At 47.4% G+C, this 21722-nt stretch overlaps 1 protein-coding gene across 4 annotated transcripts in view; it reads left to right on the top strand.

Moving 5' to 3' along the window:
- The first annotated feature begins 2029 nt into the window (after positions 1–2029).
- SALL1 (spalt like transcription factor 1) overlaps positions 2030–21722 on the top strand; it is a 39056-nt gene continuing 19363 nt past the window's right edge. The window contains exons 1-4 of one of the 4 annotated variants that reach the window (XM_078671577.1): positions 2030–2238; positions 10566–10658; positions 13883–16716; positions 17071–17310. In XM_078671577.1, coding sequence (XP_078527703.1) covers positions 2160–2238; positions 10566–10658; positions 13883–16716; positions 17071–17310 — 3246 coding nt within the window. In that variant the 5' untranslated portion in view covers positions 2030–2159. Of the gene's footprint in view, positions 2239–4367; positions 4488–10565; positions 10659–13882; positions 17311–21722 lie in introns of those variants that run through there. The other 3 variants (XM_078671573.1, XM_078671575.1, XM_078671576.1) reach the window with 3 other exon arrangements.

The following is a 21722-nucleotide window of genomic DNA, read 5'->3' as shown; positions in this document are numbered from 1 at the left end:
TCTGCCCCTCAGAGGACAAAAGCCTCGCGCCCCTTCTTGGTGACTTCATTTGCGACGTCCGTTCAGCTTCAGTCTCCTAAGCAGCCCCCTCACTCCTCCCGGCCCCCAATACAACTGGTCCTGCGCCTCATCCTCCCAGAGCCACGGTGCTCCCTTCCTGGCACTTCGCAGCTCTTTCTGCGCTATTTAGGCTAGATCCATGTCGAGGCACGCGTCCCTGCCTCCGACCTGCGCACCTCCCCCGCATTAGCTCTCCCTGACCCTCTCGGACCGTAAGACAGCTCCCCCCCCCGCCCCCCCACCCTAGTTTGCTTTACTCGTTGGCCAATGACTACTGCTGCAAAGAAGCAGCGCCGCATGGCTGAGCTGTGAAGAGCGATTGATACAGGAAGCAGACGGTGAAAGTATTAAGAAATACTTTATTTAAGTAATATGCAGCAGATCACAGGAGCGCAGCCTGTTTAAGTTAAGTCCAGGGAACAACTGACACAAATCATTGAACATAAACTGTATACAGGATTGACTCGAGGGGACGCACTTTTGAAGAGAAACATTCTCTTCAAGAGTGCGTGTACAATGATGGAACACTGAGCGGATGCTAAAACATGAGCGCGCTGTAGCGTGCTATGTTGACAATTAAATAAAGAACTTACGTGTACTTTACATCAGCGCTAAACGCATTTGGCTCCAAACTCGATATTTCTGTGTTTTCAGTTTTCGTCGCAAGGGGACAGATGCAATAGTCACAGAGTTACCCCGCTGGTCGCATAATAAATCTGCAAAACACGCAAGATGATGGACGGAATGTTGCACAATGCCAAAACATTCACCCCCAGTCACAGATCTGGGTGTAATCCACCGTTATTTTGCTCACCAAGCCACCCCAGTTCATAATAAATCTGAACATTAACGCATCCCAGCTGGGGCTTTTCTGCTTTTGCGAAACTTTAAACAGGCGAGGTGATGTTTCTGATAATCAAAGACATGGACACGAGAACGTTACATAGAAGTTCATCTACAATCATAAAGATGCCCGGTGGTATCAGCCCGAGTTAAAGACTCTTACTACTGCTGTCACCCTGAGACAGCTCCCACGGCTCCTCAAATGAGGTGCCAGCCTGTGCCCATCACCCCTGCCCATCACAGACGAGGATCACCACCACCTCGGTGTTTGTTGACTAACTTGCAGCCGCCCCCTCAACAGACTCACGCACACACACCACTTTTCCCCTCCTCACGTGTTTTTTTGCCATTGATTGTTGGTGCTCTCATACTCTCTTCCTCCACAGCAATCAATCAATCATTCATTCAAAGATTTATAAACTGGGGTAAATCACCCGTAAGGGTCTCAAGGCGCTATGTTCAGGTGGACACATCCGACTTCAGCCCTCTTTCCGGCACTCATCGCACAGGGCATGGTTGTGGCACTCCTGGTGCTCGACAGGTGGGCTCAGTAAGGGCAGCAGTGCACCGTGCCCCTCTCGACACTAATGCACCACGGAAATCCCAAGCCACGGCCAGGACCGCATCGGCCCCATAGAAAGAGCACATCCCCAGTCACACAGGTGCTTAAGGATTCAGAAGTTGGGAAACATCTCCTAGCTGAGCAGCCGGTGTGGCTGCACACCTACTGTCCTTCTTCCCCCCTCGGGATCCTTCAGAGCACTTCTCCACCCACTCCCCCCCTCCAAGCCCCACTCGGGGTCTCAGGGTCCCCGCGCGTCCCCGGCCCCCTCAGCCCGCGGATTCCGATAGTAAACAGCAGCAAGCGTGAGAGCCAGCGGGCCGCAGTGGGCAGGGAGGCCCCGCCCATCCCGCGCTGATAGGACTGCGCACCCCAGACTGACAGTACCGGACGACCAATCGGCGCCTTGATGGATGTGAGCGAGAGCCGGGCGGCGAGGAGCGCTGGCCCTTTGCCAATGGGCTGGGGGGCGCCCCCTCCGCCCCCGCCCGCTCTCTATGATTAATCGCAATGCATTATTGATAATCATAATTATCGCAGGACACATGCGCGCGGGGCGGCGACGAGGAGGGGGCCTCGCCGCTTGCCGTACGCCGGACTCGCGCGGCTCTTCTCTCGTGCCATGGTCCGGGCTCGGCGCCGCCTGTGATTCCCGCGGCTGCAGCAGAGGCGAGGAGCGGCGGGCGGCGGCAGCATGTCCCGCAGGAAGCAGGCGAAGCCACAGCACCTTCAGTCCGGAGCCCCGCTGCCCTGCCCGGGACCAGGCGCCCCCGGTGAGTGCGCGGGACGGGGGAGCAGGGGGTCCATCCGGGGGGCGCCGGGACGGGGGCTGCCAGGGAAGAGACAACTTTCCAGGCAAAGTTACCGAGCGGCAGCGGCTCTGCTCCCGGCCGGGGCAACAGGAGCCCAGGTTCCGCCAAGTGCAGTTTCGGGGCGCCCTGAGTGCTGGAGAGGCACCCCAGGCGCTATGGCATGCGCACCTCGCCCGGCTCCCCCGGTGCACCTCACCGCGCCCTGGTGCCACCGGTTCAACGCCTGCCACTCATTGCCACCCCCGGTGCTGCTGGCAGACCCCACTCTGCCCCGGATCTCACCAACTTCCAAAGCCCTCTGTGTTTGGCACAAGTCCCCGCACCAACCCCCCTGTGCACCAAACCCCAAGGGGTCCGGTGAACCCGCACCAGAACTCTGCCCAGTAACTGGACGTCCGCGGGTTTGAAGTTTGCCATTTATGTCACCACTAAAACACCAGTAGGGATGCCCACTAAAATGTTGTCGGTCTCACCCTCGAGAGCACTGGGAGACACTCTTTCAAAATAAGTTATTCCGGTATCAAAGTGGAACTGCTTCGGCAGCTGGTGGGAACTTTTTGTTTTCTTTTCTCTCTTCATTTGGAAGGGGGGGTGGATTCTTTCTGTATCGAGTGTCTAGTGCAGGTAGTTTTGTTTTTTGTGTTCTTTTGTGTCTAATGCCAGTCTGCATTTTCCCTTCTTGGTGTTTTGAGTCAGCTGAGTTTAAGCCGGTTTTTGTATCTTGCGGAGTATGTTCAGTCAGGTGATTTGGGGACTATCTTATCGAAAGGGCAGTTCTTAGCTTTTCAAGTTTTCCGTCCCGGAAAATGACTTACAAGTGTAAAAAGCTTAGTGAGACTGATTTTTCAAAATGTGACCGCACAGCCTCTAGCTTTATTTTATTCAGAATATCTGCCACTGGAGCTTCGTTTCTAGGGACCACTTGAATGGGCTTGTATTTTACCAACTGTCCTAACTTTTCTAAACTTTTCTAATGCTGACCGAAGACAGGGCGATCGCAGGGAGAGGTCTTCTTAGGGGTTTGATATGTCCCTGGAGGTTGTGTTAAGGACAGTAAAAGCCGGCGGAGCATCCCTCGCAGACTCACTCTTTTTAGTTCAGAACTAGGGGGACTATCAAGTAATATTCCTAATCGCACCCGGGACGGCAGTGGGCGCTGCCCTACTGTGAAAGGAGCCGCACCGGGGAGACGGAGTTGTAGGGTGAGAACTAGTTCTAGAACTGGGTAGAGTGCTACCCGTTTCCGGTAAAAGCGCTTCTGGGCCTCTCTGGGATTTGAGGCGCTATACAAATGATACTCTCGTACGGGGACCAGGAGCACCTTGCCCGTCTCAGTGCTCTACCGGTGTCGGTTCAGCAGAAACCTCCCTTAACACTGCCTTTGAAAATGACGCATCCCTTCGGGGAGGACAGCGTGGGCTTCTAGGCACTTTAAATCGGGACAGTTCCATCTGTGCATGCGGTGCTATGACAGAGACGGAAAGGGAAACAAAAAGAGTTCCCCATCTTTTATCATTTGGCATTTAATAAGAATGCCCATGGTGTAATTAGGAACACAATACATGGTGTAATTAGAGCCCATCATATAACAAGTACAGGCCCTATCCGCTGCGTCAGGGCGTGTAATGTCGAGAAAGGAACCCTGCCTAGTAGGCTAAAAGTGAAGAATTTTGAATGTGCGTAAAGCTCAGTGGTCGCTGCATTGTGCTCATGTGATGCTTCTAAGCACTTTCGGGCTTGCCTGTAGTTCTCTCTGCTCCCCCTCCCCTCTAAGCCTCCGTTTCTCCTCGGGGCTGGTTCCCGGATCCTGGGGGCTGACGCGCCAGCTTCCGATCTGAGTCATGTGGACGAGGAGCCTGCAGCCCTCCCTGTCTTCAGCTGCAGATCCCCCCGAGCCCTCGGCAGCTCGGGCGCGGGTTATTCATTAAGCCCGCTCCCCGAAGGCAGTGCTCTGGGACCGGGACGAAGGTAGGTCCTGGGGGGTGGGTCCTGCGGCCTGGGCTCCGAGAAGCCTCTGTGTCCAGTTTCTATTTGCGTCTCGGCCCCTCCCCGCCCCCTCCCTCAGACTCACGCTTCTCCCCTCAGCCACTGTAACTTCCAGGAAGTTTGAGAGAAGTTTGCACCTAGGTTCGCTGAGATGATGTAGTCTGCCTGCTCCCCCGAAGCACCGAGAAGCCGCTGCCTCTCACCGCAGAGCCTTTCATGTCTATGTAAGTTTCAGGGGCTTTGATTCTCGCATTCGTAGTAGTATTTGAGAACATGAAGACAATGGGGGCGTGGGGGTGGTGGTACAGGGAGACATCTGCGCGTCCCTTGCCTGTCCCTTCTGTCAAGGACATTTTGGGGTTAGAGATTAAAATACACAATCATGAAGAATTCCAGCCAAAGTAAGGCTCGCTGGGGGCTTTGTTATCGGTAGAGAACCATAGAACCCATCTGTCCTTGTGTATGTGTGTGTGTGGGGGGGGGGGTCTTCTAGAACTTGCTTTTGCTTTATTTGCTTCGCTAAGTGTTCGTCTCTTTTCTTTCTAGTACAAATCGCGAATCGAATCCCCCAAAAGTTGTTGGTTTATTGGGGGGAGGGGGTGGGGCGTGGAGTAAGACCTCCGCCTCTGAATATAAATGTATATATTTTGAGACTTCTTACTGTACCGTCCTGGGACCGCGTGGGCGTTCTGTCTTGTCAATTTAAAACTTTTGATTGGTGGGAGCGGGTCACATTTCGGATATATAGTTGTGCTGTCCTTAGGAAAACCGACTTTTCTCTGCGCTGTTTTATTTAGTGTTATTGTGTACACTGGGAAAACAGCAAAAACACGCGTTACCGAGTGTTTTATGGCCTCGAACAGCAAAGATACAATTTCGACAGATAAAAAAAGTTCGCTGCTAACTTTTCATGTGTTGCGTAAAATAAACTGGGAAACGGGTGTACTGATCATGGATAGGGGGTTCTTTTTTCTATTCTTGCCCCAGTTGTAAATGACCTGACGCCGCTTCCTAGAAGTACTGGCTTTAACCTAGGATGATTAAGTACGTTGGAACAATACGATATTACTAAGTAGCCCGTGGCTATATTCTTGTGCAATGTTTCGGATTTACTGCGTTAAAATAATGCGTGTAATTTGTAAACCCAAAGCGCACTGGATCAAAGGCTCGATGTGTTATCTATACCTTGTGGGTATGTTGTCACATCGTTGCTGCTGTCGCGACATGTCACTGTGTCACGAATGTTATGATGCATATGCAGGGAACTTGCTGCATGCTCAGGAGAGATTCCTTCATGTCCTGCGAGAACGTGCATTTTCCTACCCAGTCAAATCTCTTAATTTAAATTTAATTATTTTAAATTGAAGTGAATGTGGTTGCTCAATTGTTCAGAAGTTCTATAAAAGGTATGGATTGCTTATACGTGGTAACCCGTCTCAGATTTGATAAGATTTTATATCATAATTTAATGTTCGATATTTCTAAGGTGCTCTGAAATTCAATTTCGCAATTAAACTTAAAGACGGATGAGCACGAAGATGCTGTGAGACTAGAGGACGTCTGCGGTTTCCTCAACTTCATTTTTTCCTTCTTTTTGTAAAGTTCGACATCTTTCAGTGTCAATTTTCAAAAAACTTTGAGATTCTGGCCGCATTTGAACTTCACATTTATAAGAGCTCCTGTTATTTAAAGTGCATTCCCGTGTTTGTCCCCTCTTCTGTCCAAACTTGCCTTTTCCCCTCACCTCAACGTAACATTGCAAGTATAACACTTTTTAATATGGAGCAAATGTGTTGTGACCTGTCACGGACGAGGTGGGAAACTTTGCCATCGCATTATAATGAACGAGTGTAGACCCTCACATGAATAACCTGAGTCCTGGTAGGCGAGCCCTGTCACGGCTGCGACCCCTTGAATGCTCATTATGTCACGACCCTGGCCTAGTATGTCGCCGACATCCGTTTCTAAATCTGGCTAGCACAGAATGTTTTTCCTTAATCTAGTCTCGGACATAGACAAATAGGCCCCCAGCCACCTGAGAGGTTTGGGCGAAGGCCTCCGTGATTTGTCACTTTTATTTTGCACGTGGGTCCGGCTGCTGGCCACAAACATATCTATTTGACCCTAGGATATCAGCAGGAAAATAGCAGTAATGGCTCAGATCATTTTATAAGCAACATGTGGCAGAACGGGGACTTGCTGCTGGGGTAGCCGCCGGCTGCTTGTCCCTTTACCATATAAACTCTCTGTTTCACTTTGTGCTTGTATGCGCGAGGAAAGCTTCATGTACTAGGATTTTCTATGTTTTACTAAGTGCGAGAGATGCACTTTGACCCGAAAGCATATGAACGTTCCTAAAAGCTGGATGCAGGCCTTCGACATACTAGGACCGCTGCGCTTTGCTAGCCTTTAATGTGCTCAAACATTTGCACGGCCCAGAGACGATTTTAGTGACCCGCGCCGGCTCCTCCGAAGGTCAGTGCTACTGAGTAGCAAGGCTGCAGATTCTGAACTTACCTCCTGCCACTTCCCGTCTCTTTACCTCACATTTTTGAAGGTTCTCCCTCCCTCCTTCCTTTGCCACTATGTACTTTCGTGTTCTCCTTTGCCCGAATCTACCTTTTTTCTCTCTCGCTCTGGGTCAAAGTTAGATGGTGGAAAGTAGGCCCTGATTCCCAAAATGAGGGTCGGTGCTCACTACCTCCAACCGCCGGCTTAAATGTATCCCTGGCAAAGCAGACCTCCGACCCTCGCATCCGGGTCCCTCTGGCAGTATATTCCGAGGCGCGAGTTTAGCACAGCGCTGAGAATAAACGGCGATTAAGAGGCTTCTTACACACAGCGTAAGAGGATGAGCTTTAAATATAATCCACTTTATTAATGTGGCTGGCATGCCGCGGGCTCTGGGAGCGGCGGCACAACATGGCACTGCCCCGCTCTCCAAACACACCGGGCCCACCGGTCACGTGCAGGGCAACCCTAACTGTTCAGCTGTCTTAACCTCCGCCGGGCTCACGGCTGCCCGAGGTGCCAGAGGTCAATTCACACCAGTCCCGGCGGTGTCATGGCAGTGACCCCTGCCTGCGTGTGGGGCGCTGTGCGTCTCCCGGCACATACTTCCCGCTGCTTGACTGCCTGTCCTCACCAGGCCCTGCGGTGTGTGTCATGGCAGTGACCCCTGTCTGCAGTGTGGCGGCCTATCTGCGTTTGTCTGTGAGGGGGGGCTCTGTGTGTCTGTGAGGGGGGCTGGTGTGCCTCACAGCACCTTCTCAGCACAGTCTGAATGCTTGTCCAAAGCAGGCCCTGCGTGTGTGTCATGGCAGTGACCCCTGTCTGTAGTGTGGCGGCCTATCTGAGTGTGTCTGTGAGGGGGTGGTGGCTGTGTATGTCTGTTAGGGGGGCTGGTGTGCCTCACAGCACCTTCTCAGCACAGTCTGAATGCTTGTCCAAAGCAGGCCCTGCGTGTGTGTCATGGCAGTGACCCCTGTCTGTAGTGTGGCGGCCTATCTGAGTGTGTCTGTGAGGGGGTGGTGGCTGTGTATGTCTGTTAGGGGGGCTGGTGTGCCTCACAGCACCTTCTCAGCACAGTCTGAATGCTTGTCCACACCAGGCCCTGCGGTGTGTGTCATGGCAGTGACCCCTGTCTGTAGTGTGGCGGCCTATCTGTGTGTGTGTGAGGGGGAGGGGCTGGTATGCTTTACAGCACCTCTCTAAGCACCGTTTGAATGTTTGTCCTCACCAGGCCCTGCGGTGTGTGTCATGGCAGTGACCCCTGACTGCAGAGCGTTGCCCGTGTGTGTGTCCACACAAGGCCCTGCTGTGTCATTGGGGTGACCCCTGCCTGGAGTGCGTTGGCCTATCTGTGCATGGGGCGCTAGTGTGCTTCACAGCACATTTTCCCACTGTTTTGACTGCCTGTCCACACCAGGCCCTGTGGTGTGTGTCATGGCAGTGAGCCCTGCGTGGAGTGCGTTGACCTATCTGTGTGTAGGGTGCTGCTGTGCCACTGTTTGACTGCCTGTCCACACCAGGCCCTGTGGTGTGTGTCATGGCAGTGAGCCCTGCGTGGAGTGCGTTGACCTATCTGTGTGTAGGGTGCTGGTGTGCCACTGTTTGACTGCCTGTCCACACCAGCCCCGGTGGTGTGTGTCATGACAGTGAACCCTGCGTGGAGTGCGGTGGGCAAGGCGGTTTCTCGTATGGGTGTATGTCTCGGTATGTTTTAAGGTGTTTGGCTGTTTGTCACTGCAGGATACTTACACATCCAGACTCTGCCATCCAGTCTGCAGCCTGGCTGTCAGGGCCCAAGGCCTGTACAGGCACCCTGGCGTCCTGTCCACCCTCCCCCTCACTGCCCCATGCACTGCCCTGTTCTCTGTAGCACATGGCAGAGCCTTGGATAAGTGGTGGCAGGGTGGTTTCACTGCTAGCGCCCAGCCTACAAACACCCGTCTGTGTGTATTTGGAGCTATATATGTCTCGCCATGTAGTTCATACTGCTAGTTATTGCTCTCCACCCACCACCTCCCCACCCTCCCCCCTTGGAGTCTGCATGGTTCTTACCACAGACCCTACCATCTTATACACACTTTTCCCACCCCTGTCCTGCTGTACGTGGTAAACTCCCGAAGAAGAGGCTGATGTGTAGGGGCACAGCTGGGCCCTGGCCACTTCACAACAGTGTTTGCATGTGTGTGTGGGAGGGGGTGGTATATCCCTGTTGATGGGCACCTGAAAAAGAGCTTGCCTGAACCTCACAGGGCGCTCGGTGGGAGGGGGTCAAGGAGCCGGGTGTCTTTGCCCCCACTTCCTAATGTGGTTGGGGTGGGACTGAGCTTCTCCACAGAGCAGGTCGTGACCTCTGGTAGCCTGTATGTACCCATGTCTGTGTGGGCGTTAATGTATGTATACAGTAAAACGCGCGCTTTGACCTCTGAAGTGCAGGCTGGCAGGTACTGCCACACTTCGAGCAGGAATCGCCACAAAGCAGTTTGAATGTGTTGGAAAAGTGACATCACTCACCATCTTCTGACCCTTGAGGAGGGAATGACCGGTACCTCTGTGTCTCAACACTAGGCCTCGGTCGTCCACACTGTAGTTCTCGGTTTGGTGTCATTTCGGATGCTGGAGTGGCTCTTCATCTTCTATGAATTAACTCTCCCTCCTACGTCACCCCTTCCCCCACAGGAGGGACTAACAGACCCCAATAGCTCAGCCCCTTCCCACCCAACGGTGGCCTTTGTGTATTTTTTGTTTCTCTTCATGTTTTTAAGTTGAAGGTTTAATGGAGTTGGTCTATTATATATTTTTAAGCTAGGTCTGTTTCTTCTTTTTCTCAATTCCCCCCACCACTGCTGAAAATGAGAGTAACCGGCATGCCCCACAGCTCTGCCTCGTTTTATTTGAGTGTTTTTTTTTAAGGTATCTCCCCTCCGTTAAAACCCCCTCCATGGCCGCCACCCCCCCTCAAGAGGGGACTGGCAGGTACTCCCCACAGCTCGGGCCCCTGCCCTCCGCGGGGCCGGGCTCTGGTTTCTTGTCCGGCTGCCAATGTTTTCCTAGTCAGAGGCTGCGGCCGCCCTAGGAGGCTTGTGTAGCCTTTCCGTGTCAGTGGAGCCGCGGGCACCGGGAAACTGTTGCAGCCGAGCCCGCCCGGCCCCGTCCGGTGCCCGCTCCGAGTGGGGAGGCAGGGGAGACATCTTAGGAGCCCCGAGGCTACATTAAAGTGGGGAGACATCACCACTTCTTCTTCTCCCGCCCCCCCCCCCCCCCCCCGCATGAGTACTGTTCGAACACATGAACATGCCACATATTAGTTTGAAGTTTTGCAGAGCGAGGGCCGCATTTTAACACCTCACGGCTGACTGGCCACCGGCCACATATGGTGTGTGAGATTAAACTCGTCGCTCGCCCGGGGAGGGGCTGTGGTGGCCCTCTCGGTGGCATTAGTAGCCCCCGTGGCCGACCACGAAAGAGTCAATACTTGGATAACGGGGCAGGAAGGGCCGGGGCGCCAGCCTCGACACAGCTGTCGCGAGCTTTGAAGGGTCGGGACGAACCTGAGCAAATGGAACATCCCATGGCTCCCACCCAAGGGACATTACCACCCCAGTGAGCCTCGCACGCCACTCACTGCGAGGGGCGGAGACACCAGCTCAAAAATCATAAAACGCGCCTACGTAAAATCTAATGCGACTGCTGCTATTAGTTTCTCGATGTTGACCCTTGTTAGCAGCACGCCTGCTTGAAATGTCCCCGTTTGCTTCGTGAGCCTAAACTCTGTTTTCTTTCTATCTCACTAGGTGGGCTGCATTATTTGCAATTAAAGATCAGCAGAGAATTGAGTCAGATGATGTTCGAGCAGGAAGAGATGACCTCCAAACTCAGAAACGAAAGTATGAACAATTTTGTTTCCCCACCACCAAATGTATTTATTTTTCCCTTTACCGCTTTGCATGCAACATCTTAAGTGTGAACCGTTGTTATTATTTTTTTTTTTTGGGGGGGGGGGGGGGGGGGTAGATCGATCCAACTTTAAGGCCATTCATCAAGGTGTCAAGCGCTCTGAAGTGCTGATAAAAAGATACGTAGCGCTATTAAACAACTTCACGATAAATAAATAAACTGTTGCTGTGACAGTCGCTCCCCCTCCCCCCCCCCACGTGATCTTGAAAGATGTTCCCGGTGACACAAAAAAGACTTTTATATTTTGGGGTTAACATCTCCTCCTCGCTCATAAATATTTGCATGAACAGCAGCGCCGGCCGGGTGGCGCTTCCCATTGATCAGGGCGCTGTGTGATTTCCCCAGCCGGTTATTTAGTTCTGAATCTGCCATTATTTGTCTAAGCACAGCTGACCAAGCAGAGCCGGGTTTTAAAGTGGCTTTATGTTTTGATAAATGTGATCGGCTTGAAAAGTATTTTTTGCACCGAACGCAGAGCTCAATGGAACATGCTGACAGAACCGTTTTAATGCATTTTGTTGGAAATGTGTGAACCAACCGAATAGCTTTTGTTCCTTCATAATTGGCTGTAAAAGTAGATGGAAACATCGCCATTACATATGGAAATGCGCGATGAGAAAGGGACATTCCATTTGGGCTGCATACATTACGATTTGCATCTCCCTGGCTGTAATGCAGGCACTCGGGATGGGTGCCATGATAAAAAGAATAAAAAAATACAAGAGAACTGTTAAGTTGGAGCTATATGACATAAGGTTTCAGTACTATGTCGGCAAAAGTATGAGTTAAAAAAAACCTTATTAAAATTACATAAAAAACCTCTTATTAAATATACGAAACTATTAGTACTCTGGTATGGTTCCCTTCCCCGCCCACCCCGTCCGTCCCACCCCATTGTAAATCACAGCAGTTCCCCATCTGTGGAAGAATCGTATTGTAATGTACTCGTCTCAAATTAGATTTATTAGCCAACCAACCTAAACCGAAATCATATTTATTTTATTCCAACTGCACTTTTTATCTTGTAATTTACATTTATATTTTGCAATAAAGCTGTGGTGTGTACTTACTAGATTTACCACGATAGATGCTAAAATCGCAGTTAGAAGAATAAACACATACTTTTATGTGTTGTTTTTGGGGCTCTGTGTCTCAAAGTAAAATCATAAAGATTCAAATACCGCCTTATACAGGGAACATTTTGCCATTACGCTTGCTCGCCTAATTTGGCTATTTATTGCCAATTTACAATATATAACAATAAAACGCACACCGAAGGAGCCCTTTGGTGCTAAACGAAATCCCGTGTAATTGTCTCTGAGCCTCTTAATATTTGCCCGCGCATTCATTGGAGGTTTCACTGGGATTCTATTGGGACGTCATGGAAACTCCTATTATCTGATTTGCTCCTGCCGGGGAGTAATCCCTGAATGAAGCAGTTTTCTCCCCACTGCCTCCTAAGTTGACCACACACCAGCCGTACAACAGGAGTCGGTGTCCGCACGCTGTGCAAACAAAGGGGCGCCCCCCCCGCCCCTGAATGTGATTAGCTAGTTGGGAGTCAGATATTTGGATGTTTAATTTGCAAATGGATGCGGGCGATAAGAAATGCGAGCTGCCCGTGAAAACAAAGAATAAAAGGATTTTCGTGGGGGGGTTTCGGGTTAAGGGGGGCTCGCTGCAATCAGTTAAACCGCTGACAACAGCTAACAGAAAACACTTTGGAGTCGGGTTCCGGGAAAGGGCGCCCTGGAGAAGTGTCACATTTTAAACGCAAACGCCTCTGCCTCTTTGCAAGTGAAAACACTAACGTTTCCAGTGTTCGCGGACACTCCGCGGCCGTTTAACTCCTTTCTTTGTGTCCGTCAAAAGTTTTACATTTCTATATGCAAAAAAAAATCCTTTTAATAGCTAAAGATAGCTGTTTTTACCACTTGCCTTTAAAGTTGTGTTTCCTTGCTTAAAAATATTTCATTAAAAAAAGCAAATATTATGTATGTACATGGAAATCTTGTCATGCATATATTGATTTAGCCAGTAAGCACGTTTTTCATGTACATCTAGTGTGTACCAGATGTGTTGAGAGATCTGCATGGGTTTGATGACGTCGAGCATTCTCACTCCAATTGAGAAATATATTGTTTCCACTATTAAATGGCAAGCTGTGCTCTCGACGCTAGCGTTTTGCAGTCCGAGTTAACTTGGATGTTGGGCAGCTGTCGAGGCAGAGAATAATTTGTGGCGGTGGTTGCAGCTGGGGGGCACCGGCACTAATTTTGGGGGCCAGGAGGTATTTTTCATTGTCAGACTTCATCCCAGAGCAAGGGATAAAAAGTCAGAAAAAGGGTGGAACGAAAAGTTAGGAAAACAGAGATAAAGGGATACAGTGGGATGAAAAGAAGGTAGGAAATGTAAGGTGGTAGAAGAAAGAAGCATGAAGTGGAATCTAGAGTAACCTGATACCAGAAGTAAAGTAAAGGGACATACAAAAGGGACATTTGGGGAAGTTGCTCGGTATTTGACAACCCTGGCACCCTAAGCAAACTTTAGAAATGTGTGCCTATTATGTGTGCTTGTTTTTTTAATTTGATTTTTATTAATATATCCCAGGATTGAACCGATTTTTCAAGTTGTCTGTTGGCAGTCTGGTGCTCTTCACAATTTTTTTTACATGTCAACTACTGATTGGGGCCTGAAAGCCTACAAATGAGTTTAGTGACAGGGCAGGCTGTCAGAGGTATGCTTGAAGCCACTGGAGATGAAGAGGGTTGACAGAAACGTGAAAGTCTAATGAGAGTTTCAAATGGTTGATTTGCGCTCCGTGGACAACGACACAATAAAGGCTATGAAATATTGGAAATCAATACTTAACTATGGAATTTCATTACACCCCCGGTGTCTTCCGTTCTTAGTATTTTATGTTGTGATGGATTATCAGTGGGAAATGATTATCTAAGACATAAAAATAGATACTGGCCCCTCGTACAATTTTAGAAATCAGTCTCAAGCAATATATGTGATATACAGGCATTGATCTCTGCTCATGTAAAATGATGGCCTTTTAGCCTGATAGACAACTAAGGAATTGTATAAAAATAGTCAACTAGAACATAATACGGCTCAGTGTCTCACAGCTTTTCTTTTGATATTTCAGGAAATACAGAGAAGTGGCCACCACATCGCACCAATAAGATCAAGGATGCCCATACGTGTGGCAGATGCTGCGCGGAGTTCATCGAGTTGACCGATCTACTGCAACACAAGAAGACCTGCACAAAAACCCAACTGGTTGTAATTATGAGTGACAAAAAGACTGCTTCTCCAAGTCAACCATCCTCACCCACTTCACCGTCTGATAATCCTGATCCACAGACCACTGAAGCAGTTACCAATACAGATCACGTGGACTGCAGGGACCTGCCAGAGCCTAAAAATCCTGACAAGGAGGACGCTATGGATGTAGAAGTTGCCAGCATGAACCATAGCAGCAACATCCCCAACGACACCGCCAGTAGCATTGCAAGCAGCGATAGCTCCACAAAGGGTACCTCGGCTATCACAACCTCACTACCTCAACCAGGTGATCTCACAGCACTGGGCAACTTTTCAGTGATAAACAGCAATGTCATTATTGAAAACCTTCAGAGTACCAAGGTGGCAGTGGCACAGTTCTCGCAGGAAGCCAGATGCAAAGGTGCACCGACCAATAGACTTGCAGTACCAGCCCTGATGGAGCAACTGTTGGCGCTGCAGCAACAGCAGATCCACCAGTTACAGCTCATTGAACAAATCCGCCACCAAATACTGCTGCTGGCTTCCCAAAATAAAGAGCTGTCAACACCGTCGCCCAGTGTGGCTCAAGGTTCTTTACGGACATCAGCCAACCCCTTGACCACATTGAGCTCCCATTTATCCCAGCAGCTGGCTGCTGCTGCCGGGTTAGCACAAAGCCTCGCTAGTCAATCTGCCAGCATTGGTAGTGTGAAGCAATTGCCCCCTGTGAAGCTACCTCTCACCAACCCTGGCAGCACTATCATTCCACCCAGTAACGCCTCTTCGTCTACTATTAACGTGTTGGCTGTAGCCGTTACTAGTCCACCATCAGATAAAGTCACTTCAAGTTCTGCTGGGCCACAGCTTAGCACCCCACCAGTATCAGCAACACCATCACCAGCTTTTGCAATAAGCAGTTTAATAAGCCCTGCACCTAATCCGATTCTACCTCAGCCACCAGTTTGTAACTCAATGTTCTCCAGTCCTTTACCTAGTATCGGAGCAGCCAGCGATGATTTAAACTCTTTGTCTGCATTGGTACAGCAGAGAAAAGGAAAACCACCAAACGTGACTGCTTTTGAGGCAAAGAGTGCTTCGGATGAGTCCTTTTTCAAACACAAATGCAGGTTCTGTGCGAAAGTTTTTGGTAGTGACAGTGCCTTGCAAATACATTTACGTTCTCACACTGGCGAGAGGCCATTCAAATGTAACATATGTGGCAACAGATTCTCCACAAAAGGAAATTTGAAAGTACATTTTCAACGTCACAAGGACAAATACCCACATATTCAGATGAATCCCTACCCAGTGCCAGAACATTTAGACAATATTCCAACAAGCACTGGTATTCCATATGGAATGTCTATCCCACCAGAGAAACCTGCAACTAGCTGGCTAGACAGTAAGCCTGTCTTGTCTACATTGACAACCACTGTGGGACTGCCTCTTCCTCCAACAATTCCACACTTGACACCATTTATCAAAACAGAGGAAGCCTCCCCAGTGTCTGAAAGCCGTTCCTCAGGTAGCCCGCTTGGCTCTGTCAAAAGTGATCTTGAGGCTCCTGATGCTACCAACTTCAAAAACAACTTAACTGGACAGTCTGATGAAGCAGAGGCCGAAGCAGTTCCTTCCACAGATGGGAAATCCGAGGAAAACCATCAGCTCTGCAATGCATCTACAAATTATACCAGCTGCCCTTCGACTCCTCCAGCAACAGACACAAGTGTTAACAGTATTGTTACATTCAGTAACCCCCTGATTCCTCTAATGTCAGAACAATTTATTACAAAGTTTCCATTTGGCGGACTTTTAGATTCTGCACCGGCTTCTGAAACCTCAAAATTGCAGCAGCTTGTTGAAAATATTGACAAAAAGGCAAGTGATCCAAATGAGTGTGTTATATGCCATCGAGTTCTTAGTTGCCAGAGTGCGTTGAAAATGCACTATCGAACACACACTGGAGAGCGGCCATTCAAGTGTAAAGTTTGTGGCCGTGCTTTCACAACTAAAGGAAATCTAAAGACCCACTACAGTGTCCACCGTGCCATGCCTCCACTAAGGGTTCAGCATTCTTGCCCGATATGCCAGAAGAAGTTCACCAATGCTGTTGTGCTGCAGCAACACATCAGAATGCATATGGGCGGACAGATTCCCAACACACCTGTCACAGAAAACTATCCAGAGTCAATGGAGTCTGATACTGGATCTTTCGATGAGAAGACTCTTGATGACTTAGATTACTTTTCGGATGAAAACATGGACGACTGCCCCGACAGCAGCGTGCCAGATACACCTAAATCTGCTGATGCATCTCACGACAGCCTATCCTCTTCCCCATTGCCTTTAGAAATGTCAAGTATCGCTGCTCTAGAAAATCAAATGAAAACGATAAATGCAGGACTCGCAGAGCAGCTCCAGGCAAGCTTGAAATCTGAGGCCAACGGGTCGGTGGAAGGGGATGCTATGACCAATGATTCCTCATCAGTAGGTGGAGACATGGAAAGCCAAAGTGCTGGGAGCCCCGCTATGTCAGAGTCCACCTACTCCATGCAAGCTTTGTCGCCGTCCAACAGCACAAATGACTACCAAAAGTCACCCGCCTGTGAAGAGAGACAGCAAAGAACAGGGTCCCATGAGTTCGCTAATGGCTTGTCTCCAGCTCCTGCCAACGGCGGACCTTTGGACCTGACATCAACACACGCAGATAAAATGGTAAAGGAAGAATCTTTTAATATGTTATTTCCTTTCAGAGAGCGGGCTAAATTTAGAAACACCGCATGTGATATTTGTGGCAAAACATTTGCTTGTCAGAGTGCCTTGGACATTCATTATAGAAGCCATACCAAAGAAAGACCATTTATTTGCACAATGTGCAACCGTGGCTTTTCCACAAAGGGTAATTTGAAGCAGCATATGTTGACCCATCAAATGCGAGATCTTCCATCACAACTTTTTGAGCCCAATTCTCATATTGGCACTAATCAGAACTCTTCCCTTATACCTGTTAATGCTTTGTCAGCCTTCATAAAAACTGAAGTTAATGGTTTTATGCATGGCTCTCCTCAGGACATCAAAGAACCTCCTCCCAGCATCGCTCCGTCAGGACACCTGCCATCTTCGGCCACATCACCAGTTTTATTATCAGCTCTTCCAAGAAGAACTCCTAAGCAACACTATTGCAATGCATGCGGGAAAACCTTTTCATCCTCTAGTGCATTGCAGATCCACGAACGGACGCACACGGGGGAAAAACCTTTTGCGTGCACTATCTGCGGAAGAGCTTTTACCACAAAAGGCAATTTAAAGGTATGGCTACTCTTTTGCTTGTTTATATTTCACAAGATTGTTCTTACATATAATGGGTGCAAAAAAATGTTTTTAAGAACGTGGTAGATGGAATAATATTTTAATGAAATTTGTGTGGATCTAAGGGTCCTTGAAATTAGTACATTTGTGTGTAGAGGCATAGAGGCTACATTTTTGGTGGAGGCCCATAGAGGAATTATTCATTGTGATCGCCTCTTATGCTCCTTGCATTGGCTTCTCCATTTTCGCTCCTACATGGATTGTGTTACTACAGTCAGCTCCATGTTTACACCTATTCTCCGCACGCCACTTATCAATGAGTGTCAAAAGACACTCACAGGTATTCAGCGAAGCGTTAAAAATAAAAAGTAATAAAAGTACAACTAGTAAAGCAAAACTAAGGCACAATGACAACCAATAGTCCAACTTACAAGTCGATAGGTCGAGCATTGGGTGGAGTTGTGCTTCAGTGTTGGTGGTGCAAGAGTACAAAGGGGCTTAAAGAAAATTAGATACATCATCTGATCTACAGATCTACTGGGCATCCGCAACTCAGGGATACCAACACCAGAACTGAATGTTTCTGCTGTAGGTTAGCCACAGGAGGAAATAGAGGATCTGTGTCTACAGGGGCAATAAAGTACAGACTGCTTACCCGCCGGATGGTAAGAGCTAAGCTTACAAAATCTAGGAGGGGCAAGGTGGGGACAAAGGTGGTAATGAGGGCTGCCCCCCCATAAAGAAGTCTTAAACGTTTTTTTACAATATGAATGAGTAGAATTTGGCCAGACGACTGCACCCAAATCATTTTTGTCAGATTTAATCTGAGCTGAGCAGAGGATCCCCTTTGCAAAGTTTATGATCAGAGTTCAAATCCAGTCTAAATGCTCCTGCTCTTCTCCCGTCTTCTCCTGATCTGCACCATCAAGAGTAATTTCCCTAGAGTGCCAGGGTCTTCGGCTGGCGTCCAGCCAGGGGAGCATTTCAGATGAAGACACCCTGCTGGTGCAGACTTCATTTTCCATCTTGGCTTCCAATTGCTGAGTAACACGTTGGTGAGATGCCAAACACCACAGTTCTTCATATTTGAGGCTGATTCCACTCGCATGTTTGCAGATGTATAATATCATATTTGGCAGGAGATCTTTCAATAATTGGCCTCTCTCTTTGGAATGTTCTCCCAAAAGGGCAAACGTACAAAGAGAATTGATTCCATATTTTAGAAGGTATTAAAGAAACGTGATTTTCATAATGATTTCTAAACATTGAGGACTGGTAGGTGAATGGTGGAGTTATGCCTGTGATTTGTTTTTGTCAAGGAAGCCATTTACCAATCAGTTCATACAGTAAATTGTTCGGGGTGAGAACTTCTCAAATTACATTTGTCTCACATCACTTTTTAAACTTCATTTGTAGCTACCCATACACACTGGACACTAGTTAAGTTGCTATCTCAATGTCAGGGATGATTCAATGAGGAAAAACCCAATATATGTTCCAAATCAGTGATCTGTAAGCTCAGGTTCATGGATTCACAAATATATTTTGACAATCTCATCATTTTCTTGTTGAATTCATTAGACGAGCCCTGGAGTTGAATAACTGTATTGGTATTTATGTGTATAATTCAACAGAATGAGCTAAATTGCTTGTTTCTCTAGAACAAAAAGGATCATATGGAGTTTAAGATGCCTTTAATTTGCCCATCTAACATTATTAAGCAATGTTTAGGTAAATTAAATTCAGAATCAGATAGATGTCTGAGTGACTCCAATTTGGAATGCACGGTTGCACCTTGGTGTGATCAGTATTCATGTAGGCAAGAAATAAAAAGCCAAGAGAACACAAATCCTCAGTTTTAGTGATATGTGGAGTTGGGCCTGCCTCAGTCTGTGCGTGTCTGCTCTGTTCTGCCCCACCTAAGCAGTTTTCCGTTCAAAGTTTGTGTGAGTGTGCAACAGTGTCAGTCCAATCCACAGCTCCCAGCCACACCGCTGTCGATGCATTGTTTCTCGTGAGGCCAATTATAGGCTCTACTGGCCCCAGCTGAAGGTTTTGAGAATTCTGATCTTTCACAAGTTCTATGGTAGAAGGATATCTTGATAAAAGTGTTTGAGCTCTGCAAAGGAAAGCAATGGAGGTTTGTCAGTCACCAAATCATGGCACAGACACTTCATTAATACCTTACTTTGGCACACTGGGTGAAGCTTTGGCAAAACATGAACCATCTCTTCTGTTTTTAAGACCTCAATTAAGTAGACACACAGACACGAAAGGATACACACAGCCACCGTTACAGTTGTACCCATACACCCAGATTCATGCAAGCATGCACAAATGTGTTCATATGTAAACCCATAATCCTGACACACGTGGACGCGTACACACATGGACGAGTACACACACACATATATATTCAAGGACAGAAACATTTTTCAAACAGAAAGTGTAATGAAAATAGCGATACAAATGTGCGTTTATGAAACGTTTATTTGAATGAAATCCTGAATTAACAATTAATTTTCTTGTGAGATAATCACATTTCACTATCATAAAAAGGAAGTGGCCTCTCTAAACTGTTGTTTTTCCGTTGGCTCCCCCTGTTCAGGAACATCTGCTTGATAATCACTTCCAGCCATGTGCTGTATGTAACTCGGATGCACATTTGCTTTTTATTTTAATGCTTAAAAATATCAATGAGCAAGAAACGAACATTGCCGTTTACAAACTCAAGCCCTGACAGGCTTCTTTCACAATTATAATTTTTTTCATTTTTTAAAACCAAAGTGAATAGATGTGTCTGTAATGTCTACCTAAGTGTAAGAAATGATTTCATGGTGGGTTCATCTAAAAGAAACTCGATTCAGTGAAGGTGTCCAATGCATTAGGCCAATAAAAACAATACTCAGATTTTGGAAATCTATGTCGCCTTTTGAGTTCATAAACGCCGTTCTTCAGGGTACAGAGTACCAGAAGAAATATCTGGAGCCCATCAAACCAAATTGTTGTATACATATTCATGGGATCAGCATATTATTTCTATTGCCCCTATTGTGGTACGATCAACTCCACATTATTATCTGACACTCATCACCACATTCTTGAAAGGCTCTCCAAACCAGTGCTGGATTATAAACAAACATGGTGTTACATGCATAGGCCTTTTCACTCCATGTTTATTCCTTATACCAAATGTGTGTCTATTTACAAACCTCTTCAAACTATTTGATTTTGTCACAACAGAATTCTGTTTGATGTAAGTCAGACTATTTGAAAAATCACTTGTGATGTATAAAAAAGGCAAATAATTAGCAAGGTGACATAGTAATTTGTTGGGGGTGGGTTAAAGAGTTTTTTGACAAGAACCCTTTTGCTATGCGATGCCCTTCCTCAGGCAACTCATTCTGCTCACAGACGTTGAACTATGCCATTAAGTTGGGTAACTCTAACACCTCTTATCCAAAGCACTTAGAAAACAATCGTATGAAACAATATATATAAAATATTATGATATTATTATAAGTTAATTTCAAGAAAGATATCTAGCTGACAAAAAGCACAGGGGCCTTGATTCCAAAAGTTTCATTAAGGGGCTATTAAAATGTGACTTTATACCTGTACATTGATTTTCTGATACGTAGTATTGTTACGCAAGTAGAGTTGAATATTAAACGCAAGTAGAGTTGAATATTACGTAGAAGTACATTTCCTCCCAAAGGCAGGGAGTGGGCATTGCAGGGAGGTAATATCTTACATAATAAGTAAACATTGACAAGCTAACACGTTTGTGGTTCCCTACTAATGTTTGGATCGTTTATGAACACCCTGGATATGATCAGAGATTTAGGGCCCCATGCATCAAACTAAAAACCGGTCACAAATGGGTAGATTCTCAGAATCTGCCCCTTTGCGACCAGTATTTTTGCCTTTAGGATGCATATTCCCAAATCCAAAAATAGCAAATTGCGATTGCATTTAAGGAATCGCAAATTGCGATTCCTTAAATGCAATGCTTGAAGCAATTTAAAATAGCGATTTCGCTATCAGGGGTCGCAAATTACCAGAAAAAAAACAGGTTGGTAATTTGCAAAAACTTTGAATAATGCACTAAAGTGCATTTTTTAAAAGTTACATGTTCCACACACACAAGCCCTTGGGGCATGTGTATGCGCAACATGGGTGCACATTACAATTTCTGCGGTACAACAGGGTGTCCTTTTCGCACCCTTGCACCCTTGAGATTGTATGCGCAATTTGCGAGTACCGATTTGGTACTCGCAAATTGCGCATGCAATACCCATTCATTCTTATGGGCCTGTAGGCCCATATGAATAATTGGGAAGCCATTCCTTAATTGAGATTCGCAAATTGTTTTTATTTTGTTAGCGATTCCTACATGCATAGGCTATTGC

Source organism: Lissotriton helveticus, chromosome 12 (assembly GCF_964261635.1).
Source record: "Lissotriton helveticus chromosome 12, aLisHel1.1, whole genome shotgun sequence".
Classification (NCBI taxonomy): domain Eukaryota; kingdom Metazoa; phylum Chordata; class Amphibia; order Caudata; family Salamandridae; genus Lissotriton; species Lissotriton helveticus.
The sequence above is the reverse complement of the archived record's forward strand: the minus strand, read 5'-3'. Positions and strand labels throughout refer to the sequence as shown.